The 20,220-nt window shown below is 64.3% G+C and overlaps 3 protein-coding genes across 9 annotated transcripts; all 3 read right to left on the bottom strand.

The window, feature by feature from the left end:
• Window positions 1-94: 94 nt before the first annotated feature.
• On the bottom strand, window positions 95-2,595 carry SLAMF6 (SLAM family member 6). The gene is made up of 6 exons (XM_074852882.1): window positions 2,175-2,595; window positions 1,563-1,847; window positions 1,370-1,489; window positions 1,073-1,161; window positions 473-560; window positions 95-355 (listed from the first exon to the last, which is right to left on the bottom strand). The coding sequence occupies exons 1-5, from the start codon at window positions 2,593-2,595 to the stop codon at window positions 486-488; spliced, it is 990 nt and encodes a 329-aa protein (XP_074708983.1). The 3' UTR covers window positions 95-355; window positions 473-485.
• A 3,073-nt stretch (window positions 2,596-5,668) lies between these two features.
• LOC141936334 (SLAM family member 8-like) lies at window positions 5,669-12,790 on the bottom strand. 2 transcript variants are annotated; one of them, XM_074853209.1, is made up of 7 exons: window positions 12,689-12,790; window positions 9,538-9,879; window positions 8,008-8,301; window positions 7,793-7,912; window positions 7,583-7,674; window positions 6,563-6,670; window positions 5,669-6,420 (listed from the first exon to the last, which is right to left on the bottom strand). In XM_074853209.1, exons 1-7 carry the CDS (start codon window positions 12,759-12,761, stop codon window positions 6,376-6,378), a joined length of 1,074 nt encoding a protein of 357 aa, XP_074709310.1. In that variant the 5' UTR covers window positions 12,762-12,790; the 3' UTR covers window positions 5,669-6,375. The 2 variants fall into 2 exon arrangements, with proteins under 2 accessions (XP_074709310.1, XP_074709312.1); XM_074853211.1 differs by having other exon boundaries at window positions 6,546-6,670.
• Window positions 12,791-13,509: 719 nt separating this feature from the next.
• Window positions 13,510-18,825, bottom strand: LOC141936255 (uncharacterized). 6 transcript variants are annotated; one of them, XM_074853085.1, is made up of 5 exons: window positions 18,395-18,825; window positions 17,853-18,021; window positions 17,398-17,583; window positions 14,764-15,122; window positions 13,510-14,313 (listed from the first exon to the last, which is right to left on the bottom strand). In XM_074853085.1, the coding sequence occupies exons 4-5, from the start codon at window positions 14,951-14,953 to the stop codon at window positions 13,538-13,540; spliced, it is 966 nt and encodes a 321-aa protein (XP_074709186.1). In that variant the 5' UTR covers window positions 14,954-15,122; window positions 17,398-17,583; window positions 17,853-18,021; window positions 18,395-18,825; the 3' UTR covers window positions 13,510-13,537. The 6 variants fall into 6 exon arrangements, 4 of the variants coding, with proteins under 4 accessions (XP_074709186.1, XP_074709187.1, XP_074709189.1 ...); XM_074853086.1 differs by having other exon boundaries at window positions 17,853-18,005; window positions 18,395-18,436; XR_012626716.1 differs by lacking the exon at window positions 18,395-18,825 and having other exon boundaries at window positions 13,510-14,291; window positions 17,853-18,207.
• Between the last annotated feature and the right edge of the window lie 1,395 nt (window positions 18,826-20,220).

Below are 20,220 nucleotides of genomic sequence, written 5' to 3' on the forward strand. Positions count from 1 at the left end.
GCAGAGCCCCCATGTCCCTGGGTGCCCCGGGGGGGCTTTGGCCCCCATAAATCCGCCCACACTTCACCTTCACCCACATTTATTGGAGCCACCAGTGAGCTGAGGGGTGAGGGGGGGGGTTGGGCCTGTCCCACACCCCTGTCCCTGCTCTTGGGTTTGGGAAAAGGGGATGTGGCAGCCCCCAGGGACGCTACTCGCTGTCCCCATCCCCCCCGGAGTCCTGCTCTGCTCCCACAGCAGAGGTGGGGGGACATGGAGCAGGGGGGGGGCAGGAGGAGACATCACGGAGGGGAGGGGGACACACACACACACACATGAGTGTCCGTCAGTCCACGGCACCGTGCGACGGTCGCTCCTGACACAAAGCGGGGGACAGTCAGTGCGGGGGCAGAGCCAGGTCCTTCCGGGGGTGGTGGGACGAGGACAGACCCCCCCCCGGTGCCGGCACAGCCGCGGTGCTGGGGGTACTCACCGGTTGCGCTGGACTAGGCGAGCGTCTCGGCCTGGCTGCCCGCGCCTGCCTGCAAGTTGCTGTAGATGGTGGTGGGGGGCTCTCGCTGCTGGGGGCCAGAAAACAGGGAGAACCCCCCGCCCTGAGCCACCAGCCCTTCGCAGGGGGTTGCTCGTGGCCACTCCCCAGCCGGGACAAGCCCCCAGGGACATGATGCCCTGGAAAGTGCCCTTCAATGTCCCCCTGCGGCCCCTCCCCGTCCACCCCGGGTGAAGCATGAGGAGCTTTGGAGTGACACCGGGAGCCTCAGTGGGGCTGAGGAAGGGGCTGTGCCCCCCCCCCGGCTCAGGGGACTGCAGGGACACGGAGGGACCCGCAGCCACAGCGCCTGGAGGGGAGGGCTGGAAGCCAGAGCTCAGCCCTGGCATGAGCCAAATTTGGCCCCGAAATCACTGTGGAATGGCCCAGGAGCTGAATTTGGCCCCGGAATCACCGTGGAACGGACCAGGAGGTGAATTTGGCCCCGGAATCACCGTGGAACGGACCAGGAGGTGAATTTGGCCCCGGAATCACCGTGGAATGGACCAGGAGGTGAATTTGGCCCCGGCCCCTCAGCCTCACCCACTGATCCGCTGCCGGGGGGGGTCTCCTCTCGATCTGGATCTGGGCGTAGCACGGAGCATCCTCGCTGGAGAGGGAGGAGAGGGCAACTACGGAGAGAGGAGCAGGCGGGGGTGAGCCGAGGGGTGCCGGGGGGCAGCCGGGATGCAGGGAAAGGGGGATGGAGCCACCCTGGTCCAGGCAGGGGCAGGCAGGGGCAGAGCCACAGCAAAGGAAAAAGCCGGTTCCCTCTTTCCCGGCTCTGTTTGCCGAGCGATCCCGGCTGCGAGGACACAGCTTTGACCCGGCAGCACCCACCTCCCTCAGCTGCTTTCTTCCTCCTCTTCTTCCTCTGCAGCCAGACGCCGCCGAGCAGGGCTCCCACGCCCATGGCCAGCGGCACCGGGCACACGTGCCACCTCCACCAGCCACGCGTGTCTGCGGGGACAAGCCGTGGTGGGTGCCGGGACCCCGCCGGTTGGGTGGGAGCGGGTGCTGGGGGGGTTTTTACCCTGCAGCTGGCACAGGGTGTCCAGGTGGATGCTGACGCGACGCTCCATGATGGGGTTTCGGGCCACGCAGGTGTAGCTGGAGTTGAAGGCGCTGGCGGGCACGGCCAGGCACAGCATCCAGGCGTCCTCGCAGGGCTGTCCCCACGGCGTCCCTGGGGAGCCGCCGAGCTGCCAGGCGGCCTCAGCGTCGCTGCCGGCCGGCACCCAGCACCGCAGGGTGATGTTGCACTCTTGGGTGCTGAGGGAGAGCAGCTCTTGCTGGATCTCCGGTGCTGGCACCGGCCCTGTTTAAGGTGCAAATAAACCCTGTCACAGGGCCCAGCTTGCCCGGGGACGAGCCGGGGACACCCCGGGGACACCTTGGGGACACCCTCAGTCCTCCAGGGAGGGTGAGCTGGGCTGGAGGGGCAGTGAGAGGGTGTGGGAAGGGGAAGCGCAGGTGGGGGTGGATTGTGGTTAGTCATGTGCCAGGAAAATCCCCGTGACATATGTTCAGCATCAGTAGCAACTTCTCTTCCCCTTTCTCGGTGCTGATAACTCGGTGCAGAAGGGTTTTATTGTCTTTCCCACTGTAAACCTGTCTCACCACCCACCGTTCTGCAGCCGCTCACCGTAGACGGAGAGGTTGAAGAGCTGATCCTCCACCAGCGCCGGGTGCAGCTTAATCCGAGCCCCGTAGACCCCGCTGTCACCCCGCTCCAGGGCCCTGATCCTCAGCGCCGTCTCGTTGAACATCTCCAGCCGGTCCTTGAACTGATCCTGGGGGTCGGGGCGCTTGAAGCCACCGGGGACAAATTCTGCCACTTGAATGGTGGCACCGGCGCCGGTTGAAAAGCTCCACTCGATCTCCTTCACCGTCTTGTTGGGGGGCAGAGCCGGGGAGAGCAGCACGGACCCCCCCAGGACGCTGTTCACCTGCCGGGGCTGGGCCGCTGCAGCTCCTGGCCGGGTCAGGGATAGCCTGGAGGATGGAGACCCCCAGCAGCCCCCCCGTTCCTGCCCACAGCCCCCACCCGAGGCACCCGTGGGCATCTGCCCACCCGTGCCTTAGTCATGGGAGTGCGGCGCCTGCCTGAGATGATTCATTTAATCCTACACCCATCACCTTCCCTGCCAGCATCCCCCGGGGGGATGCCGGGCGCTCGTGGTGCTTTGCCAGCATCATCCTGTGTTGTCCCCATGTCACCCCACGCTGTGCACGGGTCATCCCCACGACAGCGACCAGCCAGGACTTCAGGGAGAGGATGGGGATGCTCTTCCCACCACGCCTGTGCTCAAGTGGGGCTCAAACCGGGACAGGTTTGAGGTTAAACCTTTGGGAAATGTCCCCACGGGTCCTGGTGGGGACAGGGACCCTCCATCCCGGGCTGTGGAGCCGCTCAGCGCTGAGCTTTTGGGGTGCAGCCCCACTATTTCTGGGGTGACAGCGAGACGCTCCCAGCAGCCGGGCTGCCCACGCCGGGGGGACGCGGCTCCAAGATGCCGCCCGAACGCTGCGAGAAGCTGACGCAGCCTCCCCCGGGGCGGGGGAACGCTCGGACAGAGCCGCGTCCCCACACCGCAGGGTCCATCCTGCACCCCAGCTCGCAGGCCGCTCGCTTCCTGCGCGCTCTGGGGCCGGCTCTGACCTCTGCCCCCCACCCTCCCCAGCTCTCCGCAGCCACTTCGGTTTGCAAAGAGGAAGGCGAGGCGAGGGGAAGAGCGCGGCCGGCAAACCGCACGCGCCGGCGCAGCGTTGGCGAGGTTCATCGCCCCATCGAGATGTGGAAACCCCCCCTGGCTTAGGGGGTGCGCACCCCCCCCCCAACCCAGGGAGTAGAAAGTGTGTGTGGGGTTTATTTGGGTACCACCGCGTCAGGATGCCACGCTTGGGTCCGCAGCCGTGCGCGGTGACGAGGAGCGAGAGGGACCCAGCCGTCCCCGGGGCACCCAGCTGGGTGGTGGTTAACGCCGGGCAGCACCCAGCCCCTGCCCGCTCATTGCACCCGTCGAGGGTCTTCCAGGTGCCCCCGATGGCGGTAGGATACACCCCCCCCCCCCCACCCTGCCCGGAGGAAGCGGGTACGCAGCGGCGATGCTGCGGCACGGCCGGAGCAGCCAGGGGTCAAGCTGCCCTTCGCTCTCCCTCTTCCTCCTCACGGAAACGCGCCAGCAAACAAAGAGGGGAGATCGCCCCTCCTTGCCTTCCTCTGTGACTCGCCAAAATTAATTTTCCCTTTTCCTCTATCGCGTCGGTCGAGCAGCGTGTGCCCAGCAGCAGCTGCGGAGCAGAAGAAGGACCAACCAGCCCCAGGCGCCAGCCCCGGGGGTCTCAGCCCCACCGGGGACCGTAAACCCCTCGGGGGTTGATTTATGCCGGTACTAAAGTGAGGAGGGGTGGCTGAGAAACACCCCCCATCGGTTCCCCCATCGGCTGCCAACAAGCAGCCCCAGCTCACCCCAGTTCACCCTCCGAGGTGCCCCCGCTGCATCATTCCCAGCTCCTTCGCTGAGGGAAATCTTGTTTTCACCCCTAATATTTCACCTATTTTCTAACCCCCCAGGGCTAACGCTCATTTTGCAACTGGGACCCGAAACCGCGCTCCCCAGCTCTCGCCCATCGCCGCCTGGTCGCTGAGAAATGGGGGTTCGCTTGTAAATGGGGGTTGCAAGCGCTGGAAGAGCCGTGGTCCCCTCCCAGCATGGCTGCTGCCCTCCCCTCATGCCTACCTGCCACCACGAGGAGTGGGGCCAGCAGCCAGGGGCCGGGGGACCGGGGGCGGCCGGGTGACATCCCCATCGCTCCAACGCTGCGAGCTCGAAGCCTTGAACTCAGCTCTACGCACGGGCGTGGAGGGAGTGAACATGCAAATCCACCCCCAGACAGCAACACAGGGGAGTGGCGATGGGATGGACACCGTGGGGACACCGTGGGGACATCACTGAGCCCCACCTGGCATGGCCCGGCCAGGGGTTGGGGGCGGTGGGATCTTTCCCCTCTCGCTGCACCAAAGGTTTGGTGCTGGTCCCCAAAGACCCCAGCTGGGACTTGGGTCCCCCGAGCTGGTCCCCCCTGCCCAGCCCTTGTTTTCCCCCGGGAACCGGGTGCAGTAAATAAAGGAAGGATCCGGATGCTGCCTGTCGCTTCCTGCTCTTGGGTAAATAACGCCAGCTGGGCCGGCTGCCTGCGCGGAGGTGGGTGCACCTGGTAGGGACGAGTCCTTGTCCCCAGCGCGGGGCCAAGCTGGGGTGGCTGCTCCTCCCGAGGAGGGTTTAAACCGAGGGGAGAAGGTCCCTGTCACCTCGGAATTGTCCTGGTTGGGCTCCCAGCGCCCGGGATATTCCTGTCCCCAGTGCCAGGGATGCTCCTGTCCCCACACCTGGGATATCGTGTCCCCAGCGCCCAGGATGCTCCTGTCCCCACACCTGGGATATCGTGTCCCCAGCGCCCAGGATGCTTCTGTCCCCAGTGCCAGGGATGCTCCTGTCCCCACACCTGGGATATCGTGTCCCCAGCGCCCGGGATGCTCCTGTCCCCCACACCTGGATGCCCTGTCCCCAAATCCAGGGTGGTCTGTCCCCCACCCTGAGGCTGCGTTTCCCACTGGGATTTCCTCCAGTTTCTCCCCATGAGCAGCAAAATTTTTACTCAAGAAGCTTTCACGGAACCAGAACCACCCCCCCAGCAGCAGCAGGAGACACACAAAAGAGGAGCAGGTCTCTGGGGACAGCCCAGCCCTGTCCCCACACCGCTTGTTACCCCCTCGGGGGTCCCGCCGTGTCCTGGCTGCGATGGAGAGTCAGCTTGCGAGAGCCCCCTGAGTTTTGGGGGGTGTGTGGGGGGCTGGGGGATGGCCCCAGGCAGCGTAGGGACCACAAGAAGAGGTCACCCCGCTGCTGCCTTTCCGAAAAGGGAAGCGAGACGCGGCTGCGTCACCCCCCTGCGCACGAGGGGAGCGGGTTGGGGTTTCTCGGGGCACAGCCCCAGACCTGGGCGGTTCACACAGCCCCTGGGGATGCTTTTGCTGTGACGGGTCCGACGTGCAGATGCCCAGAGAGAAACAGGCGTGTGTGAGCGCACCCGCACACGCGTGCACACGCGTGCACACCCCGCCCGCAGCTCTTCCCTGTGATCTCACCAACATTTATTTGCTCTTTTTACAACGGCGGGAGGTCTGGCCGAGCGAGGGGCCCCCGTGACAGTAGGTGCTGGACACACAGGCAGTGAGACACCCCCTCCGTCGCGATGGGGCTACACGGGCGACAGCTACGGGGAGGGCGGGGGGGAAGGAGGGGTGTTTCTCGGCGGATCTGCACAGGCAACGGTCCCTTCTGTGTCCCTCCGTGGCCCTGGAGATGCCACCCGGGCCCCCCCTCTGTGTCTCTGGGGGCGGGAATCTCCCCACAGAGGGTCCCGGGGGGAGCCGGAGGCTGGGGGAGGGGAGTTGGGGAGGGGTGGGGGGGGGGTCAATCTGCCCCAGGGGGGGTCTCATTCTGGACCCACATGTGCCCCTGCCCTCCCCAGTGTCCCCAGCCCCAGCCAAGCCCAGCAGCGGCGGCATGTGGGAGGTGAACCCCGGGGTCCCCCCAATCCCGGAGCATCCCGGGGCATCCGGGGACCACGGAGGGTGCCCCAGCTCGTCTCTGCCTCGGTCCGGGATCCCACTCCCCAAACAGTCTCGGAGGGCGTCAGACAAGGAGGTTGGAGAGAAACTGGAGGTGTGTGTGTAGGGGGGGGGGAAGCGTCCGTCCGGCTGTCACCCCGAGATGGTGCCTCCCATCCCCGGAGCCGAAACGGGGGCTGGGGGGTTCGGATTTGGCACACAACGCACTTTACAGCCCTTCCGGGAAATCCCGATGCTCCGGCTCTGCGGGTGCCTGTGGGAGAGAAGAGCCCTTCAGCCCCTGCAGCGTGCGGCGACGGAGTTTGGGGGGGTCCCCACATGCAGACCCCCCCCCTCTCCCCCGGCACTGGTCCCCTTTTGGGGGCAGCCCCCCCGCACCTGAGGGCCTATGTCACCTCCTCGGCCGTGTCCTCTGGCGCCCGGCGGATCTGCTCGTAGACGGTGGTGACTGGTGTTTTCTGCGGCGGACTCTGCTCCTGGTTATTTTCGGGGTGACCGGGGCCCTGCGGCGGAAATTGGGGGGTTGGTGAGGGATCCCCCAGCCCCGCTCCGCTCCCTGGCCCCAGGGAGCCCCTGCGGGTGCTCTGCCCCAGCACGGAGCCCAGCCTGCACCCATGGGTGTTCCGTGGGGCTGGGACTCATGTGGCCAGGACTCCCAGTATGGCCATAACTCCCAGTATGGCCATAACTCCCAGTATGGCCATGACTCCCAGTATGTCCATGACTCCCAGTGTGGCCATAACTCCCAGTACGGCCATGACTCCCAGTGTGGCCATAACTCCCAGTACGGCCATAACTCCCAGTATGGCCATGACTCCCAGTATGTCCATGACTCCCAGTGTGGCCATAACTCCCAGTACGGCCATGACTCCCAGTGTGGCCATAACTCCCAGTATGGCCATGACTCCCAGTATGGCCATAACTCCCAGTATGGCCATGACTCCCAGTATGGCCATGACTCCCAGTGTGGCCATAACTCCCAGTATGTCCATGACTCCCAGTGTGGCAGTGACTCCCAGTACGGCCATGACTCCCAGTGTGGCCATGACTCCCAGTATGTCCATGACTCCCAGTGTGGCCATAACTCCCAGTACGGCCATAACTCCCAGTATGTCCATGACTCCCAGTATGTCCATGACTCCCAGTGTGTCTGTAACTCCCAGTATGGCCGTGACTCCCAGTGTGGCTATAACTCCCAATATGTACATGACTCCCAGTATGTCCATGACTCCCAGTATGTCCGTGACTCCCAGTATGTCCATGACTCCCAGTATGGCCGTGACTCCCAGTGTGGCTATAACTCCCAATATGTACATGACTCCCAGTATGTCCGTGACTCCCAGTATGGCCGTGACTCCCAGCGTGACCATGACCGTGGTGTGGCCAGGCCCCCCCCAGCCCCCCCGGGGCCTCACCTGGTCATTACCTTCCGGGGGGCTCCGGCGCACGATCTCGGCGTACTGGGGGTCGGCGGGGCTCTCCTCTGCGGGCACCGTGGGGGTGGCAGCTGCAGAGGAGCGGGGTGTCAGGGGGTGTGTGTGTGCTGGGAGACCCCCCTCCCCACTCCCCCATCCCCCCCCAAGCTGTGTGAGCCCTCGGGGAAGTGTGGGGGGGGCTTCACTTGCCTGGGTCTGCCGCCTTCTCGCTATTCATCCGCCAACACCAGAAGGCTCCCCCCAAGCTCACCGCCAGCAGGATGAGGGTCAGGACGATGTACCCCGATTTTGAGAAGGACGTCTGTCCCCCTGGGAGGGCAGAGAGAGGTGCTGAGCCCCGCCCTGTCCCAAGGCTGGTGCCGGATCCCCCCTCCCCAGCATCCCCAGGGCGGGGGGGGTCTCACCTCCGCTTTGGCAGATGGTTTGCAGGTCGAAGAGGACGACTTTGTGGTCAGCGGGGTTGCTGACGGTGCAGGCGTAGGTGACGTTGGTGGCGGCGGGTGACAGGGCCAGGCGCAGGGTGGTCCCATCTGGGGAGAGCTGGTGGCGGTCGGAGGGCAGCTCCCGGATGACGTTGTCCCTTTTCCAGGTGACATTGACGGCGCCTTTGCCGGCGCCTTGGCACTGCAGCGTCAGGTTGCACCACTCCAGGGTGCTGGCCAGGAGCTGGCTGCGGGTCCGCGGGCTCGGCACCGATTCTGTGGCCGATGGCGGGGACAGATCAGCGCGGGACGGGAGGGATTTCTCCACCCTGCTCACCCCCACCGTCACGCTTGTCCCCAGCACGGGGACCCTGGGGACACCTGTGGTGGCAGGATTTGGCCTTTTGTAGAGCTTGAGGGGCTGCAGGCACCAGGGTGCAACGGTCGGGGTCTAACCCAACGCTGGTAAACCCCCTCATTGCTCTGTGCCTCAGTTTCCCAACTTGTATTGATGATCTGGATGAGGGGATCGAGTGTCCCCTTGGTCACTTTGCAGATGACACCCAGTTGGGTGGGGGTGTTGAGGGGGTGTTGATCTGCTCGAGGGTGGGGAGGCTCTGCAGAGAGACCTGGCCAGGCTGGAGCGATGGGCTGAGGCCAACTGGGGGAGTTTCACTAAGGCCAAATGCCGGGTGCTGCCCTTGGGCCACAACAACCCCCAGCAGGGCTACAGGCTTGGGGAGGAGTGGCTGGAGAGCTGCCAGTCAGAGAGGGACCTGGGGGGGATTGGTAATGAGCCAGCAGTGTGCCCAGGGGGCCAAGAAGGCCAATGGCATCCTGGCTTGTACCAGCACTGGCGTGGCCAGCAGGGACAGGGAAGGGATGTGACCCCTGGGCTCGGCACTGGGGAGGCCGCCCCTCGATGAGTGGGTTCAGTTTTGGGCCCCTCACTCCAAAAAGGCCATTGAATGACTCGAGCGTGTCCAGAGAAGGGCAACGGAGCTGGTGCAGGGTCTGGAGCACAGGTCTGATGGGGAGCGGCTGAGGGACCTGGGGGGGTTTAGTGTGGAGAAGAGGAGGCTGAGGGGAGACCTCCTGGCCCTCTGCAACTCCCTGAAAGGAGGGTGCAGAGAGGGGGGAGGAGTCTCTTGAGCCAAGGACCCAGCGGCAGGCCAAGAGGGAATGGCCTCAAGCTGCGCCAGGGCAGGGTCAGACTGGCTCTTAGGAAGGATTTCTTTGCAGAAGGGGTTGTTGGGCGTTGGAATGGGCTGCCCAGGGCAGGGGGGGAGTCCCCATCCCTGGAGGGGTTGAAGAGTCGGGTTGACCCAGCACTGAGGGATCTGGTGGAGTTGGGAATGGTCAGGGTGAGGTTCATGGTTGGGCTGGAGGAGCTTCAGGGGCTTTTCCAACTCAGATGATTCTGGGATTCTGTAAAGGGGTTAGTGCTCACACTCAGGGATTTCTATTTTTGCCCCCAGTGCCTCTGCCAAACCCCAGCGCGCAGCCGCTCACCGTAGACGGTGAGGTTGAAGAACTGATCCTCCACCAGCGCCGGGTGCAGCTTAATCCGAGCCCCGTAGACCCCGCTGTCACCCCGCTCCAGGGCCCTGATCCTCAGCGCCGTCTCGTTGAACATCTCCAGCCGGTCCTTGAACCGGTCCTTGGGGTCGGGGCGCTCGAAGCTGCCGGGGACAAATTCTGCCACTTGAATGGTGGCACCGGCGCCGATTGAAAAGCTCCACTCGATCTCCTTCACCGTCTTGTTGGGGGGCAGAGCCGGGGAGAGCAGCACGGACCCCCCCAGGACGCCGTTCACCTGCTGGGGCTGCGCCCGGGCTTGGCCGAAGAGGAGCTCTGTGGACAAGACAGAAAGTCAGCGGATGCGTGAGGCCAAGACGGGGACAGTGGGGACAAGACGGGGACAGGAGGACCCTCGGGGACAGGTCCCTTTTTGGGCAGAAGAAGCAGCATCTCCCTGCTCTGACGCAGCCGCCTGGTCTCCTCTCCGCCGGCTGGTCCCTCTCCGGGCTGGGGACGGGGATGTCCCCCCCAAAAGACCCTGTATCCCGGCGGAGCCGCCTCCTGCTCCGGCAGGGAGGGAAGGATGCCGGGCTTGGAGACTGGTCGCCATGAAGAAATCAAAGGATCTACCGGTTCAGATGCGGGTGCCCCATCTGAACGCTGCCGTCCCCAGCGCTGCGGCCGGGCTCTCACCAGAACAACGCTCCAACAGAGTCTGGGAGGAGTTTCCAGCCAGCGGCTGCAAAACCTCATTGTCCGCCTTAAAACGCGCCTCGGCCCAGATGCCTACGAAAGATTGACAAGGGTTAAGGCGATGGGGGAGAGCGGGGACGGCTGCGGGGGTCCCTGCGGGGTGGGGACTCTGCACCCAGGAGGGACGGGGCCACCTCTGAGATGTCGGACCAGGGCGATTCCCGCAGGGATGGAGTTTGCTGCCTCCATCCCTGCGGCTCCCCCCGCCCGAGGGGCAGGTTTCAGTCCCTCCATCTGAGCCTCCACCGTGGTTTTTTTTTGGCAGCATCGACAGCTCTCTGCAAAATCACGCCAGGAGCCGCTCGGCACCACCTCCCTCGCTCCTGGCAGCTCCCGCCTACCTACAAGCTGTCTCCTCTGCCAGCCCCGGCCCCCGCGGCCCCCCACGCCCCTCTGCCACCGCGAGAACAGCCTCCCCTTCTCCCTGTCCTTGTCCCACGCTGGCACCGGGATGCCCAACCCTTGGGATGGTGAAGTTGGGGCGAAGTTTGCCCCCCGTCCCGGCTGGGATGGGTCCCCACCATGGCCGCGTTGAGGGGTCCTGCAACCCCCCGCCGCCTCCCGTCCGCTCCCCTCTGCTCGCAGGAGGCAGAAGCAGATGTGCCTGTATATTAAAGCAGATTAAACACAGACATCCAAGTGTTTACTTTGTATAAAACCCTCCAGCAGCCCCACATTACAAGCTGCCTCTTTGCTTTGCTTTATAAAGAAGCGCTCCCCAGCGCTGGAGCTTTTGTCGCTCTGATCCTGCTTATCCCAGGCTCGATTCCCGTTCTTCTGGCTGGATCTTAAACCAGACCAAATTTCTGACACTTCCCGGGATGACTGTGAAGTTTTTGGGGTCCTCTGAAGCTGCCCCAGCTATGGGCACCAATGCCTGGAGAGAGGATGCTGAGCCCATGCGTGGGAGCGGGGTGGTGAGGGGGAAGTTGGGGGTCCCGAGGCGCTGAGTTTGGGGTCCAGAGGGGGACAGGAGGGGACACCCACCGCCCCGAGTGGCAGGAAGGAGCTGCGGGGGGGGCCTGCAGAAGCTCATCGAGCTTCTTATGGAGAGGCTCAGGCAGATGCTCTTCCCCCACCCCGTGTGGAGCCTGGAGGTGCACGTGTGCCCCGTCTGCCCGCTGTCCATCTGTCCGTCCCCCCCACGCGGCTCTACCCGCCGCCTTCACACCGCGGGCCGCTCGCCCAGGGCCCCGCGCAGGCAGCGGCGCAGGCAGCAGCACGGGCAGCGACGCGGGCATCCTCCCTGCACCCCTGCCTGCATTTTCCACCCCCCCCCCCCGCGCCCCGCAGCACATCCGCCGGCCGCCGCGGCTCTTTGGGGGGGTCCCCGCCGGCCGCCCCCGCGCTATTGTACGAGCGGCTGGAGGAAATGACAGCTGGGAAAAGGCGGCTGGTGCCAGGCCGCCACCTCGCCTCCCCGGCATCCTCCCGGCTCATCCTGTTTACCCCCAGGATTCCAGGAACCGAGTCTCCGCAGCCCTGACCCCACGGTGGGATCCAGTGGCTGAGGGACGGGGATAAAGATGTTGATGCTCGATGCATCACGATGCATTCGGCACCCGGATCAGTCCAACTCGGGTCTCCGTCAGACCCTAAAAACCGAAGATTTTAGCTCGGGGTTTATTCACCACGAGCCCAGGTTTTGCTCTTTCTCATCACTCCCCGGCTACGCTCTGTTATCAAATAATTTTGATGAAAGCAAGCAGCTGGAAAACTCCGAAGCATCATTAACAACCTATTTTCCATCTAGCTGGGTCAGATATTTGTCATCGGCGCGGCAAGGCTGGCACCTTGTGCCACAGCCCTCCTGCCCGATGCCTGGCGACAGCCCGACTTACTCGTGAAGCCAATTAATCGTTAGGAAGATAAACCCCCCCCCCGCTAATCTGCCCGTACTATTAGATGCTTTCTGTAGGAATTGGAGGTTTTATGGGAATTATTAAATGTGTGGATTAGCACGCTGGGAATTAAGGGGATTCCTCGTTCCTGCTTTACGTAAGGAGCCGCTTCGCAGCCGGATCTGGCACGGCCCCAGTGGGGGGGTTAAAGGGCTCCGTGGGGCGACAGCGGCACCCGGCAGAAGCCGCGTTAGGGGCGAAGGGACCCTCGTGGGGGGACGGAGCCGGGGGGGTCTGCGGCCGCTCGGCCGCCGCCTCGTTATGAAACCTCTCGTTAAGGCTGGACCGCTGAGCCGGCGTTCCCGTACCTGGCCGGGAGCGCGGAGGGATGGAGGGGCAGCGTTGGGGTGGGCTACAATTAGCCCGCAGCAGGCAGGGAGAAGGCAGGACGGGGTCGGCATCCCTGCCCGCAGCCCACCCCGCCGCCAGCCCCCTGCCACGAGGCTCCCGCGGGACGAGGGCTCGGCGGTGGCCACCCACACACTCACCTGGCCCGAGGCCGAGCAGCGCCAGGAGCAGCGAGGGCAGCCGGGCTTTGCTCCTGGCCAATTCCCCCTCCATTTCTCCTCCTCGGTTCTTCGTGCGGCTCAGTGGGCAGAGTCAGCGGCAGAAGAGACGGGGAGGAGCAAATCTGCCTCTTGCTGCAACCCGTAGGAAGCCGTGCATCGCGGGGCACAGCTTATTAATTAGCTCGCCAGAAATGATTAGAGGACCGGGGGAAGCGCGCGAGAGCTGCGCCGCCGAGGATGCGAAGCCAGCGCTGGGGAGGGGGGGGTGGGCTGTTGGGGTGACCCCCGACCCTGCGGCATCCCTCGCCAGCCCAGGTTCGGTGCCCGGATCAGCGCTGGCCCTGCCAGGTCTTGCGCTGGCCCAAGGGCTCGTTGAAATGGGGCTTCCCAGCATCTACAGCATTTGCCTGGGGAAACCCAGGGCAGCGGGAGCACCCTGGAGCTACACGGTGGGAGCACCCCGCAGCTCTGCTCCCGGGGGAGGGTATGGGGGTACCCGAGCACCCTTGGGTGCAGAAAACAGCGCGGGAGGGGACGTCCCCAAGCAGATGCGCGGTCCGGGATGAATCACAGGGGTCACACCTGGGGAATAGATGCCCTGGAAGGGGTCGGCGGTGGTGCTGAGGCAGCCGTGGACCTGCCAAACCATCCCCATGGGCTCCCCCCGCTCCCACACGTACCTCTCCCCCCTCAGGAGGCTGCAGAAAAGCCCCCCCCGCTCTCCCCCCCGAGCCCTCTCAGCCATGATTTAAGAGCCCTGAGCTGCTGCGGGGGCTGTGGCTGGAAGGAAGAACTTTCCATTAGCAGCACAGAAAGCTTATTTTTTATTTAAAACCTCCAGCAACTCAAAGTGGAAAACAGGGAGGGGGGAAGCAGCCTCCGCAGCAGGGCTGCGCTCCCCGCAGCGGGACGGAGCGGCGGGGACGGCGTTTGCTGCTCCCCACTTACGAGTGAAAGCACCGAGGGGACTGTTAACTCTAGCCCTTCTCCTGGGGCACCTTCAAATGAGGATCCTCGAACGACTGGGGAAACTGAGGCCGGGGTGGGGAGGGACACGGGTTGTTTACGGCCAGTGAACGCCCCAAAACTGTCCGTCGGGGTCCCCCCGAGGCGAGCGGGCAGCTGAGCAGGGGCTGGACACGCTGCCCACGCTGCCAGTTCCTCCTCGAGGGCAGAGGGGAAGTGAAAGTCGCTGAGTTGAAATTTCCAGCAAATGGGGAAAATCGGTGGGTCCGAGGAAGAGGAGAACGAGGCGGCTGATGGCACGAAGGTCAAGCATCGGAGACGGGGCTCCGCGGCAGGCGCTCGTTGGGACTGACACCGGCTCTTGTGCAGGGCAGGGGCTTCCTCCTGCCAAATCCTCCCGCCTGTGAGCCGGCGCTGAGGGGTTTCGTGGGCTGGGACATCCGCAGCGAGGTGAAGCATCGCTGCGCTGGACATCCCCCGCGCTCCCCAGGCGAGGGGCAGCCGCTCGCTGCCGGGTGGGCTGAAGGCACCGGGCGCTGGCTCAGGACTTCGGGAAACACCGAGCAGAGCTGCTGGGTCCGTCACACCCCCACCATCACGCTGAGAAATTGGTTCTCTGGGGGGGGATGTTGGGGTGTCTGTGGGACCCAGGACCAGTCCCAAGGTTGGCATCACAAGGTCACAGAATCCCAGAATCATCCCCGTTGGAAAAGCCCTTGAAGCTCCTCCAGCCCAACCATGAACCTCACCCTGACCGTTCCCAACTCCACCAGATCCCTCAGCACTGGGTCAACCCGACTCTTCAACCCCTCCAGGGATGGGGACTCCCCCCCTGCCCTGGGCAGCCCATTCCAACGCCCAACAACCCCTTCTGCAAAGAAATGCCTCCTAAGAGCCAGTCTGACCCTGCCCTGGCGCAGCTTGAGGCCATTCCCTCTTGGCCTGCCGCTGGGTCCTTGGCTCAAGAGACTCCTCCCCCCTCTCTGCACCCTCCTTTCAGGGAGTTGCAGAGGGCCAGGAGGTCTCCCCTCAGCCTCCTCTTCTCCACACTAAACCCCCCCAGGTCCCTCAGCCGCTCCCCATCAGACCTGTGCTCCAGACCCTGCACCAGCTCCGTTGCCCTTCTCTGGACACGCTCGAGTCATTCAATGGCCTTTTTGGAGTGAGGTCCTTCCCGTTGGCACGTGTCACTGCCAGAGCCGCTCCCTGCGGCTGGGACCGGCCGGCCGTGGGAACGGGCTGCGGTTCTTGGCATGTGACAGCGAGGGATGTCCCCATGGCACGGGGGAAGCCGGCCCAAAGGGGCAGCCGGGCAGCGCCAGCGCAAAGCTGAGAGCGTTGGTGAAGACACGGAGGTCTGAGCTGTCACCACGTCCCTCTTCACCAGGGACGGAGCCACAGAGGGACTTTGGCAAATTCCAGCGTGGCGGCGGAGGCTGCCAGGAGCCTGCAATGGGGAAAAGACCACGGTGGGGGGACGCCTGGCTGCCAAAACAGCCCTTTGCGGGGTAGGAGGCAGCTCGTGGGTGCCTGGAGATACCAGAGACCCCCCCAAGAGCCTCACTCTCCCCCCGGCCCCAGCACACGCTGGCCAGGTCTGTGGGTCGGTTCCTCTCCCCTGGCACACGCCAGGCCCCGCAGCTCAGGGGGGTGTTGGGGGGGAGCCGGGCTGCACCCCAACACGGAGCACCCCGCTGCAGCAGGGATGCACCCTGACACCCCCCCAGTTCCCCGCAGGGTTTCATCCAGCTGACAGTGCCTCCGGTCCTGCTGCGGCACAAAGTGGCACCACACGGGGCTCTTGGAAAGGTGCCAGCTCGGGATTTTGGGGTCCGGCAGCGCTGCTGCAACGGGAGGGGATTCTATATATTGGTAAAAGCGGGTCTCCCCCCGCTGCCCTCTTGTCCCGGGGGGCTCAGGGGTGACTGGAAGGCTGGGAGCAGGCGGGATGTGGCCCAACAACCACCACGGCCATGGGGACCAGCCGAACGTCCCGTGCCGTAGCCAGCTGCTGGAGCCCGTTAGCTCAAGCCCAGCGTGGCTGCAGCGTGCCGGAGCCAGGAGGTCAGGAAACAGCGCGGGGAGCGGGGAGCTGGAGCCGCCTACGTGCTCGCCGGCCTCGGCTCGGCAGCTGCTGTTCGGTGGGTGAAGAGCAGCGAGCGCCTGCGTGTCGCGTCGGGGAGAGCAGGGCCCTGGCACGCAGCCGCAACCCGGTGCGTGGCCGATGCGGAGCGGTGCTGAGCCCCAGGCGGGCGGAGGGAGAGGAGGGGGCTGGGGCAGGGACCGCGCTTGTTTGCAGCCAGGAAAACCACAGAATTTGCTGAGCACTCAGCTCGACGTGACCGTAAATCGTCACTTCGCACACACGGAGGGAGGGGGACACGGGGGCGAATCTGTTCTCAGGGCTGGGAACATCCCAGCTGCTCTAGCAGAGGGGCCGGGCGTGCTGGCGGTTAGTGCCAAAACTGAAGAATTTCTGTAATCTCCATCCCCCCCTTTGCAACCACCCACTGGAGACGGAGAGGTTGAAGAACTGATCCTCCGCCAGTGCCGGGTGCAGCTTAGTCCAAGCCCTGTAGACCCCCCTGTCAGCCGGCTCCAGGGCACCCCCCTCCCCCCGCCCCGATCTTCAGCGCCGTCTCCAGCCAGTCCTTGAACTGGTCCTTGGGGTGGGGGCGCTCGAAGCCACCGGGGCCAAATTCTGCCACTTGAATGGTGGCACTGGCGCTGACTGAAAAGCTCCACTCGATCTCCTTCACCGTCTTGTTGGGGGGCAGAGCCGGGGAGAGCAGCACGGACCCCCCCAGGGCTGTGCCCAGGCTTGGGGTGATCGAGCATCAGAAAAACCTGGTGCAGAAGAGGGGGAGGTCCCAGGAGCCTGTTGCCTCGTCCCTCACCCCAGGGTTGCAGGCACAGAGCGACGGGGGACCCCAAAACCCGCAGCGGGGGAGCCGATGGCTGGGGCAGGAGGAGCTGGTCGGAGCCATGCGGGGGTGGGACGCTGCGGCTGAAATGAGCCCCCCCATCCCCGGCCATTCTGCAGACCCCCCCCCGCTCTCACCCTTCACCCACCTGCGAAGCCAATGGCTGCGGCCAGCAAAGGGACCCCGAAAAGGCAGATGCACCCATCCTTGACCCTCGCTGCCTTCTCGCATGGCGGCAAACGAAAGCACGAAGCTGGGACGGGGAGGGGGGGGTGTCCCACATTCACACCCTGTGTCTATGAACAGCAACCCCCCCGCTGTGGTTTCACACCTTGCCTATCTCTGCCAGCCCGCAGCTCGGCGAGACCTTCCGTCACCTCCTGTGCTGCTGTCCCCACATCAGCAGGGTCAGGGGGACAAGGAGGGGACGCCACGTTACCTGCTGTGCCCCCCCACCCCACCGCCGTGCCCCCCAGGCACTGCCCCTGCCAGACAGGCAAGGAGGGAGCAGGTGACTCAGGTTGAGAAGCAACATCCCTGCGTCAAAACCAGGGGACCCCCGTGGCTCTGGGGGTGCCAGATGGTGTCACACCCCCCCCCCAGCCAAGCCTCGGTGAGCAAGGGGGGTCCTGGGCGTCAGAGCCCACTTTTCTTTGTCCCCATCGCTGTCACAGCAGCAGTGACAAAGCCTGCTCAGAGCGTGGGCTCGGCTCAGCCCCGCCAGCAGCGTCGTCTTCGAATTGCCTCCGCCAGCAGCCAAAGCGCCACGGCCGAGGCACCGCCGCACGTTTTCCTCACCCAGCACACGGTTGTTTCTCTCCCTGGAGGTGACGACCTGAGGACAGAAGGGTTCCGGGGTTTTCCCACCGCTCCCAGTAAAGGAGATGTCCGGGATGGAGAAGGATGCGTCCGTGTGGCCTTCCAGCAGAGGGAAGTGTGGCCTCAGGAAAGGACCCAGTGCCAGTCACCGCTACTCCTCACCCGCTGCAGACAGAAAATAGTATTTTATAGGGATCTTGCAGGTGCCATGGGGCTGCCCCAGCCCAGGGCCTCGCTTCCAGCCCCTGTTTCATGGGGTACCCCCCCCACAGCCACCCCGTTACCGCCCTGCCCCAGCGCAGGGTCGGGGTCTCACCCCGGTGCCGCCATCTCACACCCTGAAGCGTGAGGTTGAACCCAGGGCCAGGATGGCACAAGCCAAGCCAGGGCCAGCTCCTGTTTCCCTCCAGCACACGCTAGTGACCAAAACCCACCTGTTTAAAACCAGAAGGGGCTCAGCCGGTAACATAAACTGGGGTGCTTGTGCTGCGCGCTGCCACGGCCAGAGCTCAACCCACCAGCGTCAGGGCTGGGTCCCAGTTCTGACCCTCTGCGAAGGAGCCGAACTCACAGAATCACAGAATCATCTGGGTTGGAAAGGACCTTGAAGATCATCCAGTCCAACCGTTAACCCAGCACTGACCGTTCCTGACTCCACCAGATCCCTCAGCGCTGGGTCAACCCGACTCTTCAACCCCTCCAGGGATGGGGACTCCCGCCCTGCCCTGGGCAGCCCATTCCAACGCCCAACAACCCCTTCTGCAAAGAAATCCTTCCTAAGAGCCAGTCTGACCCTGCCCTGGCGCAGCTTGAGGCCATTCCCTCTTGGCCTGCCGCTGGCTCCTTGGCTCAAGAGACTCCTCCCCCCTCTCTGCACCCTCCTTTCAGGGAGTTGCAGAGGGCCAGGAGGTCTCCCCTCAGCCTCCTCTTCTCCACACTAAACCCCCCCAGGTCCCTCAGCCGCTCCCCATCAGACCTGTGCTCCAGACCCTGCACCAGCTCCGTTGCCCTTCTCTGGACACGCTCGAGTCATTCAAGGGCCTTTTTGGAGTGAGGGGCCCAAAACTGAACCCACTCATCGAGGGGCGGCCTCCCCAGTGCCGAGCACAGGGGTCAGATCCCTTCCCTGTCCCTGCTGGCCACGCCAGTGCTGGTACAAGCCAGGATGCCATTGGCCTTCCTGGCCCCCTGGGCACACTGCTGGCTCATTACCAATCCCCCCCAGGTCCCTCTCTGACTGGCAGCTCTCCAGCCACTCCTCCCCAAGCCTGTAGCCCTGCTGGGGGTTGTTGTGGCCCAAGGGCAGCACCCGGCATTTGCCCTTAGTGAAGCTCACACAGTTGTATGGTTATGGGGTTCGGCGGGTTCAGGGTTATGGGGGTCGCGGATCCCCCCAACCTTGTGCCCCCAGGCTCAGGACCCTCAGCACTCCCCTGTGTCCCCCCAGAGCGCCCCTGGAGCCTCCGGCCCCCCCCAGGCTCTACCAAGGGCCCCTTCACCCCCCCCCCCCCCCCCGCGGGGTCCCAGGGCCGCCCCCCCGGCCTGGCTGTCGCCGGGCGCCGAATGATGACGCACGCAGTGGGCGGGATCCCCCCTTGAGAGGCGAAGCCCCGCCCAGCGCCTCGTTCTCACCTGGAGGCGGCCCCGCCCAAATCTCGCGAGATTTCGAGAGTCTATAAATAGCCCCGCTGTGGGCAGCGCCGCTCAGTGCCCGCGCAGGCCGGGGTGAGGAGGTGTCCGGAGCGCAGGTTCCTCGGGGCGACAGGTCCCCAGGGCGACAGGTCCCCAGGCTAGCTCGGGAGAGCCCTGGCGGTTGCCCTGAAGGGGCACGGCTGAAGCCTGAGGCTTGTTCCTGAGGGCTGTGAGGGCTGAGGCCTAGCGCCAAGGCGGGGGGTCTCTGTCCCTCAGGCCCCCTCTCCACAGCCGTCCTGCCGCGGGCAGGCCCTGGAGGGGTGGCCGCTGGGTCCCGCTGTCCCACAGTCCCCGCGTCACGATTTACTCCCAGGGCTGAGCTGGCCCCTGCGAGAGGGGACACTGAGGCCCGTGGGCAGCACCTCCCTGTCACCTCGGTGTTGCTTCGCTGCGTCCTGGGGTGCCACCGAGCCGGGGTGCTGGCGTTAACTCCTACTTCTCCATCCTTCTGCCACGCAGACAAACTCAGGGAACTTTCAACCCTCTCTCTGTCTTTTTTTCTCTCCAAGAGCTTGTGATTTATTAGGAGCAAAATCAAATTATATTTTATCACCGGCTTGGGGAACAGAGGACTGAAAGATTAAATTCCAGCATGACAGTCAGCGATGAGGGAAGGGATGGGAATCATATCTCTCTTTGGTTACAGCGTGTTATTATCGGGCACTGGGCTCTGAGAGACAAATTACAGTTTTCTTGAGGGAATCTTTATTTAATTTTATCTTTTTTTTTAACCTGCTGCAGCTGTCAGGGCGATTCGGGAGTTAAATCGCGGCTGTTTGCATCCCCTGGTAAAGTTTTTGCTGGCGCAGGGTGGATTTTTTTACGGTTGGACTAGAAGATCTTTAAGGTCCTTTCCAACCGAGATGATTCTGTGATTTTGGAGAAAAGCCTGAGATCTGAGAGCGGGGGGGTGTTGGTCCTTGGGGGGGCATGAAAACACCGGGGGGGGGTTTTCACTTGCACCCCCAAACTTTGGCAGAGACGCTCCCCTCCCGCCTGCCGCCCTCCTTTTCCGTCGCATCGAGGGGAGAGCGGGCACACGGGGATGGAAGCGAAAGAAAATCACGCAACCCACCCCAAATTCCGCCCCCCTGCTCCGCCGAAGGCTGA

The sequence above is a fragment of the Strix uralensis genome, chromosome 32 (genome assembly GCF_047716275.1).
Source record: "Strix uralensis isolate ZFMK-TIS-50842 chromosome 32, bStrUra1, whole genome shotgun sequence".
NCBI classification, from domain to species: Eukaryota; Metazoa; Chordata; class Aves; order Strigiformes; family Strigidae; genus Strix; species Strix uralensis.